At 38.1% G+C, this 25,911-nt stretch overlaps 1 protein-coding gene and 1 long non-coding RNA gene across 4 annotated transcripts; one reads left to right on the forward strand and one right to left on the reverse strand.

Moving 5' to 3' along the window:
• Positions 1-205: 205 nt before the first annotated feature.
• Positions 206-19,932, reverse strand: LOC105492503 (insulin induced gene 2). Of its 2 annotated transcripts, none has more exons than XM_011759696.3 (6): positions 19,852-19,932; positions 12,572-12,966; positions 5,997-6,121; positions 2,086-2,252; positions 1,800-1,899; positions 206-681 (listed from the first exon to the last, which is right to left on the reverse strand). In XM_011759696.3, exons 2-6 carry the CDS (start codon positions 12,813-12,815, stop codon positions 640-642), a joined length of 678 nt encoding a protein of 225 aa, XP_011757998.1. In that variant the 5' UTR covers positions 12,816-12,966; positions 19,852-19,932; the 3' UTR covers positions 206-639. The 2 variants fall into 2 exon arrangements, with proteins under 2 accessions (XP_011757998.1, XP_011757999.1); XM_011759697.3 differs by lacking the exon at positions 19,852-19,932 and adding an exon at positions 19,727-19,843.
• Positions 12,281-13,518, forward strand: LOC139357071 (uncharacterized). Of its 2 annotated transcripts, none has more exons than XR_011609683.1 (3): positions 12,281-12,395; positions 12,547-12,670; positions 13,380-13,518. It is a non-coding gene; the product is annotated as an uncharacterized lncRNA (long non-coding RNA). The 2 variants fall into 2 exon arrangements; XR_011609684.1 differs by having other exon boundaries at positions 12,305-12,438.
• Positions 19,933-25,911: the final 5,979 nt, after the last annotated feature.

A 25,911-nucleotide genomic window follows, 5' to 3' on the forward strand; every position in this document is an offset into this window, starting at 1 on the left:
AAAATTACTCTTTGGGCTGTCTCCAGTAATGCAGGTTTGAAACCAGAAGTCCATTCTCACCCTGTATCAAAACATTCCAAACTCTATGAAACAGCATTAAATTAGAAACTAACCACAAATTAGGGCACTCATAACTCATACTGCTGTGATTAGAAAAATAAAAAGGCACAACAGTAAGCTAAAGAGAAAATACCAGCTCCCCATATGCTTTTTGTTTGTTTGTTTTTGGCTTTCTTATTTTATTTCACTAAGTTTACAAATTGTTCAAAGCATTCTTAGACTCTGCATGACAGGAACAATATTTTGGCACGGTAACATTGTGAAACAATGTGTGGCATGTTTAAAAAATTAATTTAAAAATTTCATCTATTAATCAACACTTTTTAATGTAGTACATATATATCTTACAGTTATTTAAGTCAAATACATAAAGGTTTGCAACTGATTTACAGACGAAGCAATCACAGATTGCAGTAATATGTGTGTGTATATGTGTATATTTATCCATATATACACACATGCCAATCAAGGGAAAAACTGCATCCTGGCAATTTTACAGTCTGAAGTTTTGTTGGTATATCTACCACTTCACATCCTTTTCATCTTGTTTTTTTGTACAAAAGATATGTTTTGCCTTCTTCATTCCTGATGAGATTTTTCTGCGATAACTTTACATTCATACTGCAAAAATTAAAAGGTTAAAAGGTTAACAGATGAAAATTTCTTTTGAATAACAGCTTCCAAATAAACTGAAAAGCTCTAACAATGAACACTTTATTACTATGTGCCCATTTATTCCTCAAATAATCTGAGAGTTACATAATTACTATGATTAAATGACAAATGGGACAGGGAAAAAAATAATTCACCTTCTGGAAGTGAAAAAGCCACAGCCAAAAGCAGAAGAAAGATGAGATTTTCGCATTACAAGCAAATAGTGGCAGTATATAATTTAGAATTTAGATCAATCTTTTAATATGAAAGGAAGCAAAGTAGCTTTCTTTGAGTCCTCAATAAGGCAAGTTAGCAAAGAACAGTTCACGAACTTAAGGACAGGGCTGTTGTGGTAAACTCAGATCACTGTATTTTCAAATCATTATATGATATAAAAGAAAAAATCTATTACATTAACAAAAGCTTCTAGTCAAAACAATATTTTTAAAGTACAGCTATAAAAATGTACACCCACAATTCAAAATAAAGGAAACCAATAGGGTAAGATAATTGGTTGGCTATTTTACCAAAAATACAGCAAAGTAAATCACTCAATTCTCTTAACCTGGCTAAAAAGGTAAAAGTGACAGCATTTATTCATAAAACTGCTGTGGCCTCTGAATGTCACTCCCTAACCCTTGCCATCTATGACTGGAATCATCAACAATGTCCTTTTCCTTCATAACTAAAATGATCAAACGTCTTGATTTGTTAGAGATGGTCCTAATTTATACTTATTGTAGCAACATACTTATTAATAGTGACCTTTTTAACTTTCAAAACTGTCCCTTTTTGATATAGTGGAAACCTGTATATTAGTTTTTTAAAAACCACTAATATCCCCCATATGGTCAATAAATCATATTGCCCTATCCATAACACATTTTGAGCTTTTTTCTCCAGTGGCTTCTCAACTTTTAAAACACCTGTGATTAAATTCTTCCAAATGATTTATTTCAATGGAAGTGCAAAAAATCAATCAAAGAATGTTGTCTTCACAAATTGCTTTCCCTTAAAGGACTACCTTTTAGATAAAACTTGTCATACATCTCATTCAGAAAAGTGATTAATAAGCATCAGCTTACCATTGCCAGTTGTCGACCAATGTTTCCCATTGTTATGCCTCCAGCAAAAAATATACATGGTAACCAAGAACGAACATAGAGGAAATCTGGAGATGTATATCTAGAATAACAGACATGTCTTTAATACCCACAGAGGAACTGCAATGACACTTAAGATAATTACAATGAAAATAAACTACTCTGTAGATTAAACTGGCTAACCTCATTTCATAATCTCAATTCTGAAAGCAGTTAACATTTATTTATCTAGCAAACAAGCACCAAAATTTTAAGGATTAATACTTACTGATAAACACCATTATATACTAGTAATTGAGTGACCAGGGTTGCCAAGAAGGCGATTCCTACTCCAAGGCCAAAACCACTTCTAGATCTATCAAAAGTCCACCACAGTCCAATGGATAGTGCAGCCAGTGTGAGAGACAACTGTATGTTGTTATCAAAATCCACTTTCTGAGATCAGTGTTAAGAAGTCATCTTAAAACTTGTAACCAAATAATATCACCTGTTCATTTTTCTAAATAAGAGATGCATCTGTTGAGAAGGGAATTAATTGCTTCTACTCAAGTACCTCAGTCTCTTAGTACAATGTATGAAGCTAGGTGAGATTAAAACTATCTCCAGTATTTACCCAATAACAGATACATAAAAGACATTACCTACCAACCTGTAACCCCTCCAAAAAATAAAAAATAAACAGTCTACATACATTCCCAATTATAAGCCATTATTTAAGAAATGCTTTCTTTGCTAAAAATAATTAGAAGCCTCAGAACACAAGTATCACTAAAAGAACACACTTTTGCAAAAAAGGAAACCAATATTACTTCTCCAGTAGGTTTAGAATTACTTGAGAATCATACAGGAACTTGAAAATAGAAGAGTTGACAGCTATTTAACAGGGTACCACATTCTCTCTATGATTTACTGACAGACACATTTTATAATAATGCAGTTCAGAAACAAGAGTACCAAGGACACAGTATCCCTTTCTATTATGTCAACTGTTCTAGTTTTAATTTGTTGAGGATAAAGCCTTGAAGTGAACATTATCTTACAACCTGCCAAGCTATTTTGGTGCCTGAGACTTTCTGGTATAGGACAGTTTGTTCAAATGATATTTTATTTTCATCACCTACTTAAGCATCTATTCACAAAAGTATGGCCCTTTTCTACACCAAAATCTCTGGGTAAAATGAAGCTTTACAGATTCAGTTTTCTCATCTCTTTGCTAGAGGATTACACTAAAGGAATTAATTTCAAGTGCCATTAAAAGGGCATTATCTATGTCCCAAAGGCAATCTCTTGGCTCTATAACCAGCTACTGGGGAAGGCGGGGGAGGTTTTGGAGGAACACATATCACCAAACTGACCACGCTACAAGTACAGAGAAGTCCAAAAAAAAAAAAAAATGCATACGAAGCCATTTCCCACTACCTTTAACACTCTGTTTTTCACCACTTCCCTACCCCTACCAAGCAACTATCCTAAACACCCAGTTTGCTTATTTCTCAGCATCTCAGGACTATTGTGGGCAACCCCTTCAAGGTCGTTTCTTGTTAAGGCTTGATTTAAAAAGAAACCTACAATTCATATGGATATGCTTTCTGGAAAAGCTTTTCTTATTCTTTTGCTATCATTATACTTAAAGTTCAAAGAAAAGGTTTAGAGCTCTGATTTCCCTATGAAATAAACACTCATATAAGGAGTGGAATTTGGTATTAAATGAGTTTCATGTTTGTTAACTAAACTCAATTAAAAGTCACAGCGAAGTAAGGAGGCTTCCAGAGTAAACAGATATATCAGTCTTAAAATAGTGCCATATGGGCCGGGCGCGGTGGCTCACGCCTGTAACCCCAGCACTTTGGGAGGCCGAGGCAGGCGGATCACGAGGTCAGGAGATCAAGACCATCCTGCTAACACGGCGAAACCCTGACTCTACTAAAAATACAAAAAAATTCGCCGGGTGTGGTGGCGGGCGCCTGTAGTCCCAGCTACTCGGGAGGCTGCCAGTTACTCGGGAGGATGAGGCAGGAGAATGGCGTGAACCCGGGAGGCAGAGCTTGCAGTGAGTCAAGATTGTGCCACTGCATTCCAGCCTGGGTGACAGAACAAGCCTCCAACTCAAAAAATAAAAAAATAGTGCCATATGAGTTTGAAAAGTCTAAGTAACCTAATATTAGAAGTGTATGCTATAAATTTGGTAAACATTTTGGACTTTACTTAAAGGACAACAGGATATCTAAGATTGCTATTTTTAAGTATTTCATTGCGAAAGAAAGAGTGAACAATGTAAAGATTTTAAACTTAGTAAGTTTTTAAAATTTCAGAAAGGCTATTTAAATTTCTCTACATAAAAACAAAAATCGAAGTGGAAATGTCTGAGAGAGAAAGATCTAACCCACCAGATAGAGAGGAACTGACACAGTTTTGAGGCTTCTGTGTAGGCAAATGAGATGTTCCTAGACTTGAGTCAGGCTCTCTCAGGTCTGTTCTCAGCTCTGCTGCAATGTCGCAGAATAAATGACTTAGTAAATTACCAAACCTCTCTAGCTTCCATTTGTCTTATTTTTACAAAAAAAAAAAAAAATGTGCAACTAGGTGATTTCTAAGTTCTCTTCTAGATATCATGGTATATGATCTTATCTTTTTAAGCCCTCCTGACCACTAGATTTTTTGTAAAATCTTAAATCTCAAAAAGTTCACCAAAATAAACACATGGAAATGTCCTCAATACAAAAGGAAATTAAAAATAATAAAAGTCACTGAGGGACGTCCAAATTCACAGAACTGCAACAGCCAGCACAGCTGTGCAGAGGAAGGCAGATATGTTTTCGGAATCTACAACCCTTCTCTTTTCCGTGTTTTCTGCCCCCAAGCTCATCCACAACACCTCAATACTTTCTGTGAAAGACACAGGGATCTACTTGACACATGACCCACCCTCTCTCTCCAGCTAGCTAACTCTGCCAGCCCTGAGTCCAGTGCAGAGTTGTAAGAGCAAACTTTTGGCAGCCTGGGTCACACTTACTGCTTTTCCAAGTACCCAAGGTTCCTGCCACCTTCACTGTCTAAACCACATCTCCTAGAAAAGACAGGAACAGCATTTCCTAGTTCCTCTTCTACCAAGGAAAGTCAGAGCAAATGAGGAGGAAGTAGAAGAGAGGAAATGAGGAGGATGACAGGAGAAAAACCTTATGAGGGCAAACATTTTTTTCTGGGCACAGGAGGTAGAAAGGGCAAGAGAAATAGGAGCTGCCTGGGACACTGTAAAAACACTCATTAACCACTAAATAAAATGTCTGAATCTTCAAACAATAAAACTTTAAAAATATGTACTGGGAATGAAATTTATTTTTGACCAAGGTCTAAGTTGGTATTTCTACTTATGCCATTTACATGGTTTGTCAGTATTGATTAAAACCAATGCGTCTACCTTTAAAAAAAAAAAAAAAAAAAAAAAAAAAAAAAAAAAAGCTTCTTGGCCAGGTGCAGTGCGGTGGCTCAGGCCTGTAATCCCAGCACTTTCGGAGGCCGAGGCAGGCGGATCATGAGGTCAGGAGATCAAGACCATCCTGCCTAACATGGTGAAACCCCGTCTCTACTAAAAATACAAAAAATTAGCCGGGCGTGGTGGCGGGCGCCTGTAGTCCCAGCTACTCGGGAGGCTGAGGCCTGAGAATGGCGTGAACCCAGGAGGCGGAGCTTGCAGTGAGCCAAGATCACGCTACTGCACTCCAGCCTGGGCGACAGAGGGAGGCTCTGTCTCAAAAAAAAAAAAAAAAAAAAAAAAAAGAAAAAAAAAAAACAAAAGACAAAATAGCACCTGAAGCTACCACATGTCCTTATTAGCAATTAAAGAAAGAGAGGAAAAAACTCTTCTGAAAATGTACCTGTTCCATTTTTGGATTAACTACACAGAAGTAATTAAGTAACCAAATTTAAGAAAACAGGTAAATATTTTAAATTTGCAAAGTTTCTAAGTGATATTGAAAAATACGAATTGAAATGAAAGGCTATACCCCACTTTGTAATTGCACAGTTGCTACACTGATGTTTCAACAATATGGTTCACATTCTTCTTCTGACTAAGTGGGCATATCACAATTTGACAACAGTGAAGTTGTAAGGAGCTGTTTAACCTTTGGTTTGTTGGAAGCTTTGTTATCATGCATTTCATTACAGAGTAAAGGATACAGCACTGGCATGATTTATACCAACAAAGACTGCTACACACCGCATTACACTGGACCACTCTCTTTTAAATTTATGTGGTTCTCCTAGATGTCTGTCAATGCAGGGGTATAATAACCCAATCACAGCTGTGGGGAAAAAAGAAAAAAATTAAGTTATCTCCAATGTTGTACTGGCAACACTTAAGCTAAAAGAATCACTACAACCACCACAAGCATTTTAAAGATTCTTAAAAAACAAACAAACAAGTTATTTCACATCAATCACTGATATTTTTTAACTTACCTTCCAAAAGAAATGAAATGAGGATAACACCAATGAAGAAAGTATTGCAAATGATTACAACAACATTCTAAATTATAATAAACAAAACACTCTTCAAATATATGATTCATAATTTAGCAGACTGGACTAGATGATTCATGCTACTTTTCTGCTACTGATACCTATGAGACCTGAAAAGTATCAAACCAGTTAGCAGTTAAGAAATGTTTTCTCTAAACTCCAAACCATAAAATAGGTATTACATGCCACAAATCTAAAGAAAATCTAGAAGCATAAAAGTATACAACAAGCTCATCATACACACAATGTTCTGATGGTTCTGGCTGGCCTCTTACGTAGATCAGTCTCACCCCTACCAGCTTCCCGTCTTAGTCTTCCGCATCTAGCGCCTTTTACTGACACTCCTTTCCACTCTAGCCCTTTAATGAGGCTGTAGGTCATATCGTCAAAGTAGGAAAACTCACAACAGAAATCTACAGGTAGACTCATTCTGCACATAGAAACAATGGAGGAAACAAGGTGTACAGGTATTTAAAATTTTCAGTTAAATTTTAAATGCACTGTTAGAAGAAGAAATCATCTTAGCACTTCCCTTAGTTCTGGAAAGAACACCTTGAATGCTGTGTCATTAATTATATATAACTGTATATAAAATGTCAGTGATTGGGTCCCAAAATATTCTCATCCCTTTCTTAAATATTTCTCAAACCTCAACATTTTATTCATTTAGTGGGAAAGAATTTTAAATGCTAAATTAGTTATTAAAAAGAATATTTAATGAAAACATTCTAATCTTCCTAAAAACAGGATGATTATGTTGTGCCATTCTGGCAATAAAGACACTACTGTCACATCAGTTGAAAAGCATGTTTAAAATATCCAGTACCACTCAAGAGGAATCATGAAATTACAATGCCAAAATCTAAGTGCCTGAGGGACAAGAGGCCCTCCCCTTACCCAATATTAGCCAGCTATATCTCACAGGCAATGCATTCACTCTTCAAAGAAAAACAGAAACCAATTAGTATCAAAAATCACAGGCTAGCAGATCAATGGTGCAGCATTTGAAAAAGGCTGTGTGACCAGCCTTCTATCTCAAGATGAGATGCTGCAATACTGTATGCATTTTCTAGTCCACAACTCTTTTAAGTTAGGCATTTGCTGAGTATAGATGGCTCATAGAACATTAAGAGATTAACAACTATCTCGGCAATGCAGAGCTCCAATAACGATTTGTAAGTCTAGAAGTTTCACACTATATTCCTATTTAAAAGACTGCTCCAAAATTCCGAGAAGATTTAACTGACAGGATTTTTAAATTTCTATACAAATAAAACGGCAACAAGCATCTCTAACAGTTCAAATGTAACTAAACAAATATCACCTTTTTTTCTCAAGGGTTCATAAAACTAACAGCTCATTTGTCACCCCAGTCCCCCCATGATATATATCCTCCCTTTGCCTGTTGCTGAGTAAAGTCAACTAAAAGCAGACATTCCAAGTCAATTTTCCTGAGCAACTGATGCCACAGGTAAAGAATTATTACATAGAGAATACTGACATGTGTGTGCCAAGATATAAATAAGTAAAATTGACTATATTTTTATGCATGTGATGTCAGACTTGCAAGTGAGAGACAATTGAGGAGAGAAAGCAAAAACACAAAAAGAAATTTAAACTGCCACACTGCCAACCCTGGGATTTGCCAATAAAAATCAAATCCATTGAGTATGCATGGTTCTCAGCTGCTCACTGAGAGGGAGAATTCAAAGAAGCTTGTCACTTCCCATTAAATGTCTTCTTTCTTTCCCTTAAATAAAGGCATGGCAGAGTCTGATAGCAATACATGCAATACTGTGAGGTTCCACTGTTTGAGAGCTCGACAGAGTATGTCTGGGCCCCTTTTCCTCTTCCTGTACTTTTTTTTTTCAAAAAAAAAAAAAAACAACAAGAAAGACTGTTAAAATCATGGCTGTGTAAAATCATATGCAAGCACAGTCCTGCTTATAAATCAAATGGTTCTCCGATGCAAAAATCACATTACTTGTGATATCTTTAAGTTATTTCCCAGTAACTAGTTACAGTCAACCAAAGCCAAACACTAAAGAAGTTTGTAAAACCTCAGTAGTAAGTCATCACTTTTTTACGGGAGCGTGCTTAATGCAGGGAGGTGCTAAAAGGAACATAGTCAAAGCCAGACAGTTTGTAAGAAAACAGGAACTGAATAAACGAAAACACTCCATGAGGTATACTTCGATGGAAAACTACAAGATAATATTTTCCTTCAACAAATACTTAAGCCCTGACCATATGTCTGGTTCTTGGTATTTGCTGGAGATTTAAAAAGGCAAGGCCAGGTGTGGTGGCTCACACCTGTAATCCCAGCACTTTGGGAGGCCGAGGCAGGCGAATCACAAGGTCAGGAGTTTAGAGTCCAGCCTGGCCAACATGGTGAAACCCTGTTTCCACTAAAAATACAAAAAAAAAAAAAAAAATAGCTGGGCATAGTGGCAGGCGCCTGTAATCCCAGCTACTTGGAAGGCTGAGGCAGGAGAATTGCTTGAAGCCAGGAGGTGGAGGTTGCAGTGAGCCAAGATGGTGCCACTGCACTCCAGTCCAGGTGACAGAGTGAGACTCCGTCTAAAAAAAAAAAAAAAAAAAAAGGCAAAAGAGTAAGATATGATTCCAGTTGCAAAGTGACCATAGAAACAAAACAATTAAATGCAATCCTGCATTAAGTACAGCTGACAGGACAGAGGGGTCCCAGGCTTCTCTTTGCCTGTGCTGCAGGAAGGCAAGGTGCTGGGCTGTCAGAAAAGCTTCACAGAAAGAGATGACACTTTAGGCAGGAGCATTCAGCAGTAAATGGCGCAGAAACAGTGCTCTCATTAAAGGGAGGTGACTGAGGACAATCATGGACAACTGGAAACTGCTGGTGTTACAAGGAAGCTGTAAGCTTCAGACACAAAGGGAGCTGCAGAGTCCAGAAAGACTCTGAAGAAGATAAAAGCAGGCAAGGGCCATATTATAAAGCCTTTACCCTGCAGACAATGGGCAATCAGGAAAACAATGTCATCACTGTTGTACCAGACAGAGGCCATCTTCTTAGTAGTGAGGGTACCACACAAGGGGGCTGAGAAACGGGTGGGTGCAAAACTAGACGCAGGAAGAGAAAAGACTCAAGACTCCAAGCACAGCCATTGAGGGATGGATGGACGAAGAAAGAGACAGAGGAAAGATGTAAAACTTGGAAACTGGATGTAGAAAAGGAGACAAAGCAAGAAATCTTACAAGGTTCTACAGGAATGGGGCAGTGGACTGTAAAACTAAACAGGAAAGATTTTTCTTTTCTTTTTACATTAGATATTATTTTCGTACGTTTGGACACAACCAGGCTACTTGTGATTTTTGAGGCAACTTCTCTACTTATTTTATCCACGAGTTGTCTTTTTCTATGTATTCTTTAGAAAGATTTCTTTGTGGCCCTCAATAACGCTGAAAATATTTCTAATTCCAATTCTGGTACATGGCATACATAAGGAAGTTAACTTGTAACATCAGCATTATCAAACTAAAAATATGGAATTAAGGAAAAAAGTCATCAAAATTAGTTTACCAAAGTTCTCTATCAGTTGTCCCTCCAGAAGCACCACTAGCAAATTTTCCAGGATTGTGCTATAGAGAAAGGTGGCAAATAACCAGGAGTACTTTCTACACACAGAAGATGGTGATTCTGGAGCCCCTCCAAAAGGTAGCTGCTCGGACTATGAATGTTAGTTGAACAGGAAAATCAAAGGATTATCAGTTTTTCTGACTTAAGATGGTAAGACCCTAGAGAGGTCTTGAAAACCCACACAACACATACACACAAAAACATATGCATATTACATATACACGCAAACGCAAACACACTATGTTTCTTAAATCATTTACTTCTTTTCCCATGATACTTTCCCTAAAATAATGATGCAGGGGATAGCAGAGCAGAGGTTTTGCGAGAATCCATTTTCCATCTCTGGTAACTTGCACAAATCTGGTATCTTTCACTCTCATCTACGAAACATCATGACTTAACGAACAAAATTGGTAGCAGAATTCGCTGGAATCTAGATTTCCTAATGCCTCTCTTTCTTTTGCCCAAGTACCTCGTGGTACAAACTGCTTTCAGAAGAGATACTTAAGCAAGAAATGTAAACGCAAATTCCCCAAATGAAAAGGTATGAGGTTAAGTTCGTAAGTGTGACAAACCTAGTGGCTGGAAATAGGAAGGAAAGTAGCAGCTGAACTGTGGTATTAGCATTAGAAATTTTCCTTTCTAAAATGTAAGTTTATGGCAAAAGTGCTGACATTACAGGGCAGAAGGACCAGAAGGACACTATGCAGCCCTGTTACTCGTCATAGTGGAGGTACAATGAAACCTCAGTTAAGTTCTCCTGCCCCAGCCCAAATGCACAACACATGCCAGGGAATTCCATCTAGGTCTGGCACCCAGTCTGGAGGCTTGAAAAGAGGCATCCTGAGTAGGGGAAAGTTTGAGTAGCTTCCTTTTCCCTTCCCTAACATGTGACATGTGGGCCCAGTCACACCACTCACTGGCTCTGGGACCCTGGGCTCACTGGTTTTCTTTCTTCATCTCAGTGAGTGTCCTCATCCCCCCCCAAACAGGCACAAAACCAAACATCTCTCTCCCAAAGTTGCTCTACAGAACCCTGGGATTACAGGATGTACCTAGCACATTAGCAGACATTCACTAAGCAACAGTTTCCCTTCTCTGACCTTCCCTTTGTTCTATCCTGAAAATACATGTATGTTCTTCCATGTCCCAAAAAGCTTCTACTGGCAGCCAGACTATACCATAGAAGAAAAGAAACAAAGAACTAGAAAAGTTGTTGAGAAAACGTTTTCTCTTCTGAATTTAAATGAAAGAAAAATGCATGAGGACCAGTACATACAGCAGAGTGATACAATTTAATTTGTTTTTTATTTGGACTATTTTGCCTTTTCACTTGGAGAATGACAACCCTGGGGAAATTAAGAATCACTGCCTTCATGACTTCACTTTTAATGTGAACCCTGTAATAGTGAGACATCAGTATATAAGCACTAAAGCCTCACTACAACAGTGCCCCTCTAACCGTGCAACCGGATTCTATAATTGTCCAGTAAGTTTCACAAGGCCATTCTAACACTTCTCGAAAGTGCAACCTCACCCTTCAAACTCACCCTTCAACCTCCAGCTTTTGGATGGAAGCCAAGAAGGATACATATTATGTTGCAAGATATTCATTCATATATGTTAAGTATGAGACACTAAATGGGTATTTAAAAACGCAATTTTCTCCTTCAATCAGAATCATCTTCTACCACATGATTATGGTTTCCTTCTATTACTTTATTATTAAAAACAGTATTAATCTATTGGTCTTGGTCATTAGAAAACACCAAAGAGCTATAAACTGTGGATGTAGGGCTTCAATAAAGTATTGTGAAATGCTCTACTCTATGCATTACACATTGCCCACCACCAAAAAAAAAAAATCTAAAGTAACTAATAGGATAATAATTTTATGCAAAGAGTCTACCTTATAGATCTCTTTAAATATTTCTTATTCTTAAGGTACTTACAAAAATAAGATACCAAGGAAAAAGGCATTTACAAATATCTAAAAAAATACAACATGAAGCTTTAAACTTGAATTTTTCAAGTTTTCAAGTTTTTATTACTTCAAAAACAAGATCACAACACACGCATCAAACCCTTAAAACCAGATGGTGGTGCTCGTCCTCAAAATAACTTAAAATAACACTTAGATGAAATGGGTTGAAGAAAGAACAAAATTAAAGGGTTAAATGCTTCATCCCTAAGGGAAACAGGATTGTTTTTTAGAAGTAAATGTTAAAAGTTTACAGGACAGATAGAAATGAGACAGAAAGGAATACATACTTTATGAGTTCATTTATAGTGCATTCTAGAACAGAGAGAAATAATTTATGGCAACAGAAAGCAGATCAGTGGTAGCCTGAGGCTGGGTTGGGGAATGGACCGCAAGAGGACACGAGAGACTCTGGAAGGTGATGGAAATGTTCCACAGCTGGATTGGCAGTGGCCATGTGACTGTACGCATTTACCTAAACACATCAAGTTGTTCAATTCAAACAGGTCCAGTGTATTATATCTAAATTGTATCTCAATGAATATATTTTCTTTTTAAAAAAGGTTTATTGCTCAGACAACACCCATACTCATTTACCCTATTTCCTTTCTAAGCATTACAGAAACATCCTACACATACCTGAAGCCGTGCCACAGCATGGGGGTACCCACCATGCAGAAGAAAAGATGCTTGCAATCACATCAGGTGGAAAGAGCGTCACATTTCTCTGAATCTGAAGTAAGTTTAACACCAATGCAAGAAATACTCCAATAAAAAATAGCACTACTCCTCGAATCATCAAGTTCACACTCTGGCTAGTGACAGATGAGATATATGGGCCACATTTTTTGGGCCCAGGTGACTCTGTCTCTCCTTCCGCCATGGTTTCATAGGTTCAGTAAGCCGTTAAACAAAAAAAAAAAAAAAAAAAAGGAAAGGCTTCCCAGCTGAAAAGCTCAAGTGTCTGTGAATCAAAGACTGACGCTTCAACAGTACCACCACATCTTGTCCTAAAGTAGGACCTACCAGAAATCCTGAAAGAGATAAGAAAAAAGAAATTAATGAGCATCTAATACATGATTATTGTAATTTTACTGATTTCAATACTAGTTCATTTAAATGGACAAATGAGAAAATGACAAGCTTGTATACTAATTTATTCAAATTATTAACATTTATTGAATAAGAAAAAGTTTTAAAAGTATTTTTATATGCAAGATGTAATAAAAAATAAAGTACTACCGTTACATTTACTAGGACAGAAAAAGTGACCTAAGAGACCTAAAGGTTAGAATCATAGTAGAAACAGCTTGCTCTATCTCTGAGAAAAGCAGAACAGGTAATCTGACACTTCCACTAGAATCTGGAGGGTAAAACCCTGCTCTCTGTTTTCTTCTCCCTAAATCTCTAAGCCGATCAGTACAATAGTGTATTTTATATTTTACAGGTAAGCGTATTCTGACTGAAGACGCTGTATTTTTTGCAATAAAATAAGTCATGAGGACAACCTCCATAGAAGGACAAAATAACCTGTTTTAATGTTTATTGCTTATATATTTGGTTATCCGCACAAAAACATTCTACAAAACCAGACCACCATGCACACACCTACATATACACCAACCACAGAAACCAGACCTGATTCACTCTCCCCAGGGGCACAACACTATCCCACCCCTGCCTCAACAGTCTGCCCTTGTTGCAATCACAGAAGGGACTGTAAGAAAGCTGGAGGACAAACAAAAGAAAGGAAGTGAAGAAAATGAAGAACAATCTAATGGCTAGATTCTAATGAGTTTTATCCACTTGGTTCCTGACTTCTAAAACCTAAAACTTTGCTACTACAATCAGTCTAGGTATTTGTTCATTCCTCTGACCAAAGTGATCTTTCCTTTTGGGGCATTCTATGTGCTGTTTTAAGCACCTGACATGTGGTAATTCATTTAATCCTCACAATAACCTTCAGAGGTTAAGTGCAATTATTATGTACATTTTATAGGTGACGCAAAAAAGCAAAGAAAGGTTAAGTCACTTGACCTAGTGCACACCTCCAGTAAGAGACCAAGCTGGGATTCAAAAGTATGCAGTCTGACTCGAAAGCCTTCATTCTTACCATAATGTTCAGTCTCCCAAACTGTCACATATTCGATGTGTTTTCTATGAATACTAACAGTTTTTAAATGGGAAAAAATACTACACAGGTAATTTACTTTTATTCCATCCAACAATGTATCTTCGGCACTTTCATAAGTCGGTACAGAAATAATATTTCCTTTAATCCAAAAGCAGTTTATTTTAAAAAGTGTAGCACTTAGAATGACTACTTTGTAATTATAGGTATAGTTGCTTTATGGATTGTAAACGTTTCATGAAGGTCTTATTTATGATTATATTAATATCACTGTGCCTATGCACCCAGAAAAGTTCCTGCTTAGCTCACAGTGGGAGCTCCACATAATCATATTTGCTTAAACTGGGTTAACTCTTTCTGAATCAAACCATATAGGGTAAAGTAGGCCTTTATGAGAGCAAACCTAGCTCCTAATCATCACTTAAAATATATACATTTCCTCTGAGTTTTCCAGTCTCAAACAACCTTTGAAAGAATTTTGGAACAAAGCCCTCGTGTAAACTGCAGAGAATGGGGCTGAATTACAAAAAAAAACTAGTATGAAAATGAGAATATTTGTAAGTATTAGTAACCTCCACTGCCTATCAGTTCCATGTGATAAACACTTAGACAACAGGCCTGGGGCTGTGCCACATCAAAGCTGTGTGTTCAACATTCAAGAGGAAATTCTGTTCCCAGGCTAGTAGTCCTCACTGACCTACTTAGACTATAAAGTAATTGAACTCCACTGCTTAAGGGACTGAAAAAACTAACCCACAATATAGCTAATTCATGGGAAAACATACTCTAAATACCAACTGAAAATGCCCAGAAACATCTCCTCCTGACCTGGTCCTGCAGACCATTCCTTGCTGTGGAATCCAGGCATAGGAGCATGCCATGCATGCTGGTTGCTTTTAGCAAGGTTCAGTAGCTGCAGAACTGTCCTTTATCATCATCATCATCATCATCTGGTTGCTTCTGGCAAGGTTCAGTAGCTACAGAACTCTCCATCATCATCATCACCTGGTTGCTTTTGGCAAGGTTCAGTAGCTACAGAACTATCCATCATCATCATCATCACCACCTGGTTGCTCTTGTCAAGGTTCAGTAGCTACAGAACTCCTTCATCATCATCATCATCAGCTGGTTGCTTTTGGCAAGGTTCAGTAGCTACAGAACTATCCATCATCATCATCATCATCACCTGGTTGCTTTTGGCAAAGTTCAGTAGCTACAGAACTCTCCTTCATCATCATCATCATCATCATCACCACCACCACCTGATTGCTTTTGGCAAGGTTCAGTAGCTACAGAACTATCCATCATCATCATCATCATCATCATCATCACCACCACCTAGTTGCTTTTGGCAAGGCTCAGTAGCTACAGAACTCTCCTTCATCATCATCATCATCATCATCATCATCTGGTTGCTTTTGGCAAGGTTCAGTAGCTACAGAACTCTCCTTCATCATCATCATCATCATCATCATCATCATCCGGTTGCTTTTGGCAAGGTTCAGTAGCCACAGAACTCTCCTTCATCATCATCATCATCATCTGGTTGCTTCTGGCAAGGTTCAGTAGCTACAGAACTCTCCATCTTCATTATCATCATCATCATTCTTTATAGGGCACCCATTTATGGAGGGCCTAGTCCATGCCAGACATATAGTAACTCTACTCTTCAAAACAATCACAAAGGTAGGAATTATCATCCTCATTTTACAGATGAGGCTACCAAGTCAAAGAGATTCAGCAATTTGCTTATGGTCATGTGACATGCAGTACCAAAACTGAAATTTCACTTCAGGTCTAATTGACTCCGAAGCTCATCCTTTTGCCTCTATACCTTGAATTCCATTCCATCTCAACTGCTCAGACTTCTTTTTCGGCACATGGTTCTATATAAAGGTGTTTGGTTACTGAAAAGATGGTTAGATGTTGAAATACCATCTCAACTATAATACACTCTAAGGTAGTAAGCCAAAATAAGTAAGTGACTATACAACTGCACGAAGACGATGCTAATAAATGCACAATCGCCTTGAAATTTTCTTTAAAAGTACTAGATCAAGGTGTAAAAGTATGTTTTAAAGTAAAAAGAAAAAATAGCAAACACTCTGTATGAGAACAAGTTGACTCTTTACTTCCTCAAATCCCAGTAGACACAGCACACTGCCCTCATGTGCTGCTAACAGTAACTAGAAGATGGGCATACTTTCTGAGTAACCCACATTGAGATAGTATATCATTTGTTTCTGTTTGTGATTTTTCCAAAAGGGAATTAATGGAAAGGGGTATTTTATGTGTAACAGTATTTTTAAAAAGGAAAACAACTTCAGTTTAAAAAAGCTATTTCACTCATGCTAGTCCCCATCTCACACTCACCAGCATTTGTCAAAGGGCACTGGCATTTTAGGCAGGACAATTCTTTGCTGTATGAGACTGTTCTAAGCATTGTAAAACATTTAGCATCCCTGGCTCCCACCCATTAAATGCCCCCTCCCCGATTTGTGATAACCAAAATTGTCACCACAATGAGAGCCACTGATTGCTAGATACTTTATTCTATTTCAAGACAACTGGAGACTTTGTTTATTTACATTTTCTACCACAGCTGTTTATTTAACCTTTCCTGGCAGTGCTTGTTCAGTTTCCTACTTTGCCCCAAAAGTTCTCCTTAAAAATAACACATTTGTTTGATGTTTATTTGAATGAGATTCAAAAAGTTAATTTTGTAACTACATCATAATACAATAGTATATAATTACTGGTGACAAAAAGTAAAAGCTTTAAGAAATAGCAGGGAACTGGGAGATCATCTATTCCAATGGGTATGAGACCCCCATGCAAAACAAAGCAAAAAAGTTGTGTATATATGCATTTTTTTCTGGGACGAAAGTTCCATAATTATTATCAAGTACTCAAAAAAGTCCATGATCCAAAGTAAAGAATCAGTAATCTAACAGTTCTCTCACTCTACTAGCAAGGCCAATGACATGCAAAGTGGTCAACTGGAGTAACAAGATTAAGACAGTACCATCAGTTCTTATTACCACAAACATGCATAGTGAATGCCCGAAAATGACCAGACTCATCAAAGGGATAGAGGCTTCCACAAAACCATTTCACCCCCTACCATGCAACAATGAAATTCCTTTAAAAGGATGTTTATGATACCAGTTGCACACTAGAGGAGTGGGTTATTTTCAAGGGAAAGTAAGCTCCCTTCGTTTATTTTGAAGTTTGTTTTTCTGATTATGTACTGATACCATTTTCTTAAAACAAAGTGGTTCTATATCTTTAAATATTAGTCTTACATTAGTGATAAACTTGAGGTTCCAAAATTTTTTTAAAAATCTATATTTGAAAACTTTAGATTACTTGACAAATAATTTGCTGACCAGGGAAGAAGTCTCTGGTATAAAGGTACTGTTTAAAGGACAGTATCTCCATAGATTCTCGAAAACAATCCTGGTAAATAGGCAGGTGCTGTTAGTTCCCATATTACGAAATAAAATAGGTTAAGTAACTTTCTAAGATCACAGAACTGTTACCAGGTAGCACCAGGACTAGGCCCACCCACTCTGACCCCATGTCTAGAGTTCTTTCTGCTTCACCACATTGCTTCCATTCACAAACATGGTACAAAACAATTTAAGTGCCACACAAGAAACCGTTTTTAAAATCATGTTGGTAAACTACCAAATACCAAAATAATGTTTTCAACAATTCACAAAGAAAAACTTTCCACTAAATTTGAAAAATTCTACTTTGAGCCCTGGCCTAAAATTTCTGGAAAGTACAATACTAAACAGAAAGAAAAACAGTTCAAATAATTTGCATAGATCAGTGATGAATCATCAATACTGGAAAAACATTAATCCAGGTGTATGGCTGCCTACTAATGGATTGATATTATTACTTTTAGGTTAAAAAAAGAGTTATAAGTGATTATGAGCTTTGTGAATAAAAATCAAAGTTCATGTTGGCCACTGAAACAACTTAGAGGCAACAAGCGTTTGAAAACAAACACACATACAAAATATTCCAGTAACCTTAAGAACCTGTTGCATTGCAACAACTGCAACACCCCCTAAAACCAAATGACAAGACCATTCTTTTTCCAATGATTAGCAGTAAAAGAAATATTTTTACTCCCTCAGATAACCCTGTCTCTTCGGGTGCTTAGGTCACATAAGCTACTAAACAATAAAGTGGAATTACTACCTCAAATATTTTTCATCATATGCTCTCTTAATTAGAATAGCATTCTTGAAATAGGATAAGCACTAACATTAGAAAAAAACATACTTAAATCAATGAAACAGTTTAATTCTCCCTAAATAAAAACATATGTACATGTATCCTGGGCTAGAGACGTTAAAAATTTCTAGGAAGAAAAGAAATATTTGCCTTAGAAACACTGCAACTCTTTCCTCTTAACATTAAAACCCAAACACAGAAACCAGTAAGCTAGCTGCATTCACATTCCCTTACAGCTTTTAAATGTCATATCTCAGTGCCTAAAAAAGTTACTCCATCGTTTTAAGTTTCTGAACTAAGAAAACTGTCTTTAAACTACTGAACTGCATTTTATCCTTTCCTTTCCCTGTGACCATCTGCAAAAGCAACAGTTGTCAGTTAAACAGAATCAACCTCTTTCCCAAAGGTACATGATTCACAGCCTGGTCACTGGATAGCAGACATGAACCGATAACTGTGACATAACACAATGATAAAACACAGTACTGAGCAAGAGAAAACAGGAAGGGTACACGTCTAATTTCGGTTTTCTTTGGGGTCCCCATTAGTAGCATTCCCTTCATCTATCTTCATTCAGTGGTTCACTATCAGGGCCAAACCCAAAAGTTACAAAACACCATCTAGCTACTGTTTGGCTGCTTTTATTTTTTCTGCACCAGGACTGGAGCACGCATTCCCCTGCAGTCCTCAGCTTCACCGCAATACTGATACCAAACAGTTTCAGCGGCCCAGCTGCCAAGCCTAACCATTCGTTTTTAAAGCAGTTCTTCATCAATCCTACAAAACAGCAAGTTCTTCATGGTATATTTTCCTAGAGTATCTAGCTAATATCATACTTTTAACAACTTTTTCCAACGTTAACTGGACACGGTGTTAGCACCATTGCTCGCGCCCACTCCCATAATCCACACTGCTTTCCTTCTCCATATTGCCAATCCCCACTAAACAACCGTAAAATCCAGTAACTATCATCAAATCCACTTCCAGGCCCTGGCAAGAATTCTTTGGCTTTACCGAAATACCTATTCCATAGGTAACCAATTCCAGTCCAAAATGCCAGAGTCCTACTCCTCAACCCAATGCCCTATCTTTTGAGTGGATTATAACCTGTCTTCTTTGGATCCAACCCTGGCCCAAACCTGAGTCTTCTCTCCCAGGTTACAAGCCCCCAAGTCCTGGCAGCTCTATGCTTGACAGCTCGCTGACCTCCACCTCATCAGACCTCTGGCTCGCCCTTCCCGCCGTCCTCCAGACTTCTTCCCGCTCAGACACTCATCCACTGCCCGAGGTGCCTGGACGCCTCCTATGACCCCTCCCCGATCCCGCAGTCCCCTTCTGGACCTCGCGGACCCCTCTCAGGTAAGCGGAGCCTCTTGCCCTGCAGGCCCATCAGTGGTCCTGGCTCCCCGCACCTGCCACCAGGGTTCCCAGGCTGCAACAACACAAGTAGTTCTTCTTCCCGAGGGCCACCCTCCTCCTCAGGCCGCTCTCCTCAGCACCACGTCACCCGCGCTTCGCCGGGAGACCCCCTACTCACCCCCGCCTCCGCCATCTTCTGGGACCAGCCCCCGTAGCCCCCACCGCCTCTTCCTCCTCCACTCCCACAACTCCGCCCGAGCTCCACTGCGCCTGTGCGGCCAACGAGGCCGCGCGCAGGCGATCGGGGCAAAAGAGCTTCCGGTTCCTGCTGTCAATAAAGGGTGGACCTGCGAGCCGGGGCAAAAGGGCTTCCGGTCTGCGGGAGACTGGAGGCTAGCGGTGGGCGTGGACCGTCGAGGTGACTGGCGGCTGTCGGATCAGCTGTTGTTTGCTGACCAGGCAGCCGTGGGTAATGACGGATGCCCAGACCCTGTGGGCGGAGTAAAGGAATCATGCACTGATACACGCACACTCACCGAGAGGCGCGGCCTTCTGCGTGCCCCTCATCTCGTAGCCGAGAGGAGCGCGCTCCGGGGCAGGCCTCCGAGTACTTCCCGCAGAGGACCGGGCTTTATACTGCTCCTTTTCCTCCCCTAGTAAGTCATAACTTAATTTGGGAGAAGAGCATAGTAATTTGTCTCTCGTCTCCATGCTACAGCACTTTATGTGCTTTTCATTTAAAATCGTTCCTCGAGGACGACCAAGTAACGTGATTTGGGGGACAGTTTTCATAGGAAGGACTTCATAAGTTTACACCAACATAGAGAAAATTTAAAAACCTTATAATTATGTGTCAGAAGTATTATTTTTCACTTAATCTAAAACCTTACTTTTAGAACATGAAACCAAGCCAAACGGGTCTTTGGAGATTGTGCAAGCGAACTTCTTTTTTTTGAATGAAAGTGGTGCCGTCAGTGCAAAAGCAAGCCCATATAAGTGCCGAAAGGTACTCGTCATAAGGAGGAGTTGCTTCCCTATTCTGAATTTTTATTTATTTATTTATTTAAGACGGAGTCTCGCCCCAGCACCCAGACTGGAGTGCCCTGGCATGATCTCGGCTCACTGCAACCTCTGCCTCCCGGGTTCAAGTGATTCTTCTGCCTTAGCCTCCCCAGTAGCTGGGACTACAGGTGCGTGCCTCCACGCCTGCCTACTTTTTGTATTTTTAGTAGAGATGGGGTTTCACCATATTGGCCAGGCTGGTCTCAAACTCCTGACCTCGTGATTTGCCCACCTCGTCCTCCCAAAGTGCTGGGATTACAGGCTTGAGCTGCCCCCAATTTTGTTTTTTTAAGCAACTCTTTTTAAAAAGAGAGAGAGAAAAAAAATCTCTCTTGAGTATATTAGTTATTGAACTATTCTATTTGGAGGTGGCTTAACCCAAAACATGTTATGGATTTGGTAAAATTACAATGGATTTGAATGTTCTAGATGAAATCTGGGCCGAGAATAATTGCATAATAGTTTTCCAAAGGACTGTCAGATGGTAAACTCCTTTTATTTACTTTGAACTGATAAACGATAAGATAGATTTTCGTTTTTCTGACCTTTTTATCTACATTTATTTCTGAAAACTGAAAAAGAATCTGAATTTCCAACAAAATGTTTCTAGGCAAGTATTTGCATGATGCTTCTCTAATATTTCCTATATCTCTTAGTGTTTTCTCTAATGTTTTCTGTAGCTCTCAAATTTCACTCCTGTAAGTTTTCACACTACCAGTAAGAAAGATCTGGGCCAATTATGCACAATGGACGATGATTTTTACAAGAAAAGAGAAAGCACTCAGAAAAGAGACAATAATTTGAAAATGTTCTCACATCATGTATTTCCTTAAAGCAATACAAGTCCTGTATGTCCAGTTCATGCCTACTCCAACCGAGCTTTTTTCGGACACTTAGAAATTGCGTTCAAGAAAATCCTTATGGAAAATTTTAACCTAGAGGGGCATTTATTTTAGTTTAAATATGTATTAGTTGCAAGTAGTGACAGAACCTAAAAGCAAAAACCATATAGCACCAGTTCCCAAGGTTCCTGCATCTAATGCAGTTATTCCTACGGCAGTACAAGGCAGAATATAAAATCCCTAGGAGAAATACAAAGGGCCATTCTCTTCTTTGACTGGGTTTGAGGGCAGTTTTCATGGAAGATGTGGTCTTTCAGTTGGCATTGAGGATAAATATGCAGATATGGTAAGCCTGTGCATTCTGGTGGAAGCTCAGAGTTGGAAAAACATGAAACAGATTGCAGAGTCTGGCATGTAGAAAGAGGTATGGTGAGACATGTGAGTTCTAAACATCAAGCTCATGAATTTGGACTGAATTTTTGTTATGGAAACATTGAAATACTAAATTAATTGATACCAGAATATAAATTAGTTAAGAACATCAAGAAATCATAGTAACTCTGAGTTGTTTTGAAGTTCGTGTAATGTGGTCAGTGGAACGCTGGTGAATGATCCTTGAAACCTGGATTGTATTTCAGCACTAAGACAATATGTGTGTAATCACTTCCACTAAATTCATTTTTTTTAGGCTTTCTTCTTTTCATCTGTGAAATGAGAGATTGGTCTAGATGATTTCTGAGGTCTTTTTCATAGGTAGAAGTATCAACAATGTGATAATTATTGACTTCAAGAAAGGTTTTTTCCATTAGCTTTATATGTTGTTTGGTCTCCCAACCAAACAGATCAAAAGATAAGTTAGAAAACAAAAAGCCCTTTACTTAGCTAGTACAAACACCCACAAAAGTTTATTGACTTTGTTGGAGTGAGATATTGTGGGAGTCACATTAATTATTGCCTACAGGTTGATGACTAAGCCATTCAGTAAGCCTCAAAGAACCTTGGACTTGGAAACATTACCCAAATTAAAAACATCCAAGATAATTTTTTTAATATTACAATTTTCCTAGTCAGTAGCTAGAACCCCACACACTAGAGATCATTCTACTTTTTTCGTTTTGGTTTTTGTTACGATGTTTTGATGTGAGATATGGTTGAAGGACATAGAGCGTCAAGAAATTTTGCTTTTTTTTTGAGAAATCAGAATGGATTATTTATTAATCCAGCTATCACCTGAGCACCTGGCAGGTACCGGACACTTGGCACTGGACTTTAGGAGGAAATCAATACAGACAAGGCACATTCATTTGTGAAACTACAGTCCTGTGGGGGAAACACAGTAAATGGTGGAATTAATATGTAATTACAAACTGAGACAAGTGCCATGAAGATGTAACATCTCTATACTGTGATGGAGAATAAAGGGGAATACCTGGAGACTATGCGTGAGCTGAAGATTGAGAGGGATCTGCTAAGAGCAGGATGAAGAACAGGTGTGAGAGCACAAAAGCTGAAAAACTTGGTGCATTCTGGGAATTGAAAGAGAGGCAGAGCTGGGGGTAGCAAATGAAAAGAAAATTACAAATTGAAGTTGTATTTTAACATCATGATTGATGTTAATCACTTTCTGTGTGCCAGGCACTGTGCTAAGTTAAATCTCATTTCACATGCTCAAACCCATTTGAAATAGATACCAAATAGCAAATGAAAAATTAAGGGTAAAAGCAGTGATTCCTTGGCTGCATGTTAGGATCACCCATAGATATATTAAAAGTTCTAGTGCCTGAGCCCCACCTGATTGTTGAGAATCACTGACTTAATGTTAGTCTGTCCAAGGTCACTTCGTAGCTAAGTGGCAGAGAAGGCAGAAATTGAACCTAGATCTATTGGATTCTAAACCCTATGCTCTTAGCCACTCACTAGTGTCCTGTCAACATTCAAAAGCACATAGTAAGCAGCAGTTACATGTGGGAACTCTGTTAAACCTGAGACACAACGATGAATAAGACAGAGCTCTTGGCATCAATAAATTCACAGGCTGGTAATGCAGAAGTTAGGTCAGCCCACATGTACAGAAGCAAGTCAACTGAGAACTCTCAATGAGATCAGATATATTTTTCCTATTTTAAGCTAGATTGATGTAGGTAACTGATGACACGGAATCTACGTAGGCAGCTAGTGCGATTGTCTGCTGAGAGATGGTGCAAACTGAACAAAGTCTATGGCAGAGGATACAAAGAATCATCAGGACTTGCTGACTGCTAATGTTGAGAGTGAAGAAAAGAAGGTGGAAGATGATTCAAATTTTTGAATCAAAAAAATTCAAATTTTTGAGTTTGAGAGACTGAGTGAAAGTAACATCACTGATCTAGAGTAAGAGTACAAGAATTGAATTTCAGGTTGAATAAGTTTGAAATACTTGTTGAACATTCAGGTAAAAATGTCTAGTAGAGCAGTGGAAATGTGCATCTGGAACTTGAATCAGCAAATTGGTCTAGAAATGAAGATCTGGAATTATTGACTTAATAGGAGGTAGTTGAAATCGTGACTTGCATAACGTGTATGCTGTGTGTGGGATTTTTAAAAAGACAATAGAGATAGGAGAAAGAAAAGAAAAACCCTGACATTGCCATACTTGAATATGTCAATAAAGCTATTTTTTTATCTACAGTGATATTAAATACAATCAATTCATGATTATCCATGATGAGTTGTTAATACTTTCCAGGCTTTCCTTGGCCACATAGCAAATGTAATAGATGAGACATAGCCAGGGAATGTAAACCAATTTTAAACACTGGGTAAATATTTAAGAAGAATTCTATATGATGCATTCAGAAATGTAATAGGAATATCCTAGAACAGCATTTTCACACAAATAATTTTTATGTACCCCTCGTACTGACTTAAATTATTTTGATCATAATATAACTTAAACCTTAAAAAGTTACAATGTTTTAAACATAAAACTGGAGAGAGAAGTCTTAGGCTTAAGCTCACATACATCATAAAAGCAAAACATTTGCAAAATAACTATGAAGAAAAGCATAAAGTAAATAAGCTTAAAAGTATAGTAATGTAAAGGACATCTTGAAATTGATGTATAATGTCATCAATATTGAGGTGGATGGTGGGGGCCAGGGGGAGGTTTGCACATCAAAAGCTCCAAAAAAGGAAAATGAGGACATTGATCTTTTAGTGGCATAGCACTTTGGGGGCATTTTTGAATGGGTCTGTACAGAAGCAGTGACAACTAAAGTCAATAAATTGAATGTATATAAAGTCAAATGGTCCCTGTAAGGCTTGGTATGTATCATCAGGCAACAAATAAACTAAACAAAGCCCAAGCGAGGTCACTATGGATGAGCAAGCAAATGCAAAATACACCTCTAAGACAAAGCTACTGAGGTGTAAAACATCAGAGAAGACAACTGGAAAGATTGCAGACTATAAACTCTTTGTCAGAGAGGCAATGATAGAGACCCAGAATATAAAAGCGACACTAGCTATTAATTATTACAAGGGCCCATACAATTTGAAGTCAAAAAACCTAACAAGGTATTTGCTAAGAGATTTTTGTCCTGCTAATTCACCGTACTGTTGTTTCAGCTCTGGAACACTCCGTTCAAACTAAACTCACACACAGTGGGGTTTATATAATGTTAGGACCCTCCCAAAGACAGTATATGTATTCTTATCTCTAACTGAACTTAAGCTAGACTCGCGGTTGTCTAAGAGTGTATATTATTTTTATGAGACACTGATGGAAGTAGCAGAGAATTTCCTCTGACTTGCTAATTATATGTATGTATATATTTATATGCATTTGTTCACAAAAGCAGAGGGTTTCATTTGATAGCAGATGAAGGACACGATGATCCAATAATTAAACTTACATGAAAGAAATATGTATAAAGCTAGCTCATGTAACAGACATAAAACACACTATAGAAACTCAAGGACTTGAGTTTAGATTTGTTCTGGAATTGAGACTTGCCAAAACCAGAAACTATCAAAAGAATTTCCCATCAAAGTAAAGAAATTATGTGAAATGATTTTAAATTGAATCCGCTTGGAATTTGAGAAGCATTACTTTTTATAAAGGCTAGGAATTAATACTTTGGTAATGATTGGAGAAAACTAAAAGAACTTAGACTTTAAGAAGCAGATCTTAGATTTATAAAATTAATTTTGGTATTGAGCTATGATAGAACCATCATCAGAAAAGACATTCCAAACTGAGAAACAGTATGTGTAGCTCGTAGATGGCCTGAAGACTCCTGGTGATGTTTAATATTCTCAGAGGATGTATTAGCTACTCTAGCTTCAGCAGATCC

The sequence above is a fragment of the Macaca nemestrina genome, chromosome 11, assembly GCF_043159975.1.
Source record: "Macaca nemestrina isolate mMacNem1 chromosome 11, mMacNem.hap1, whole genome shotgun sequence".
Lineage (NCBI taxonomy): Eukaryota > Metazoa > Chordata > Mammalia > Primates > Cercopithecidae > Macaca > Macaca nemestrina.

What these genes read in the sequence shown, in the direction of transcription:
- LOC105492503 (XM_011759696.3), bottom strand. Translation starts at nt 12,815, where the DNA reads ATGGCGGAAGGAGAGACAGAGTCACCTGGGCCCAAAAAATGTGGCCCA. An exon ending in ATGCTGTGGCACGGCTTCAG is followed by an intron (nt 6,122 to 12,571) that starts GTATGTGTAGGA and finishes TTTTCCCCACAG; the next exon opens with CTGTGATTGGGTTATTATAC. An exon ending in GTATATAATGGTGTTTATCA is followed by an intron (nt 1,900 to 2,085) that starts GTAAGTATTAAT and finishes CTGTTATTCTAG; the next exon opens with ATATACATCTCCAGATTTCC.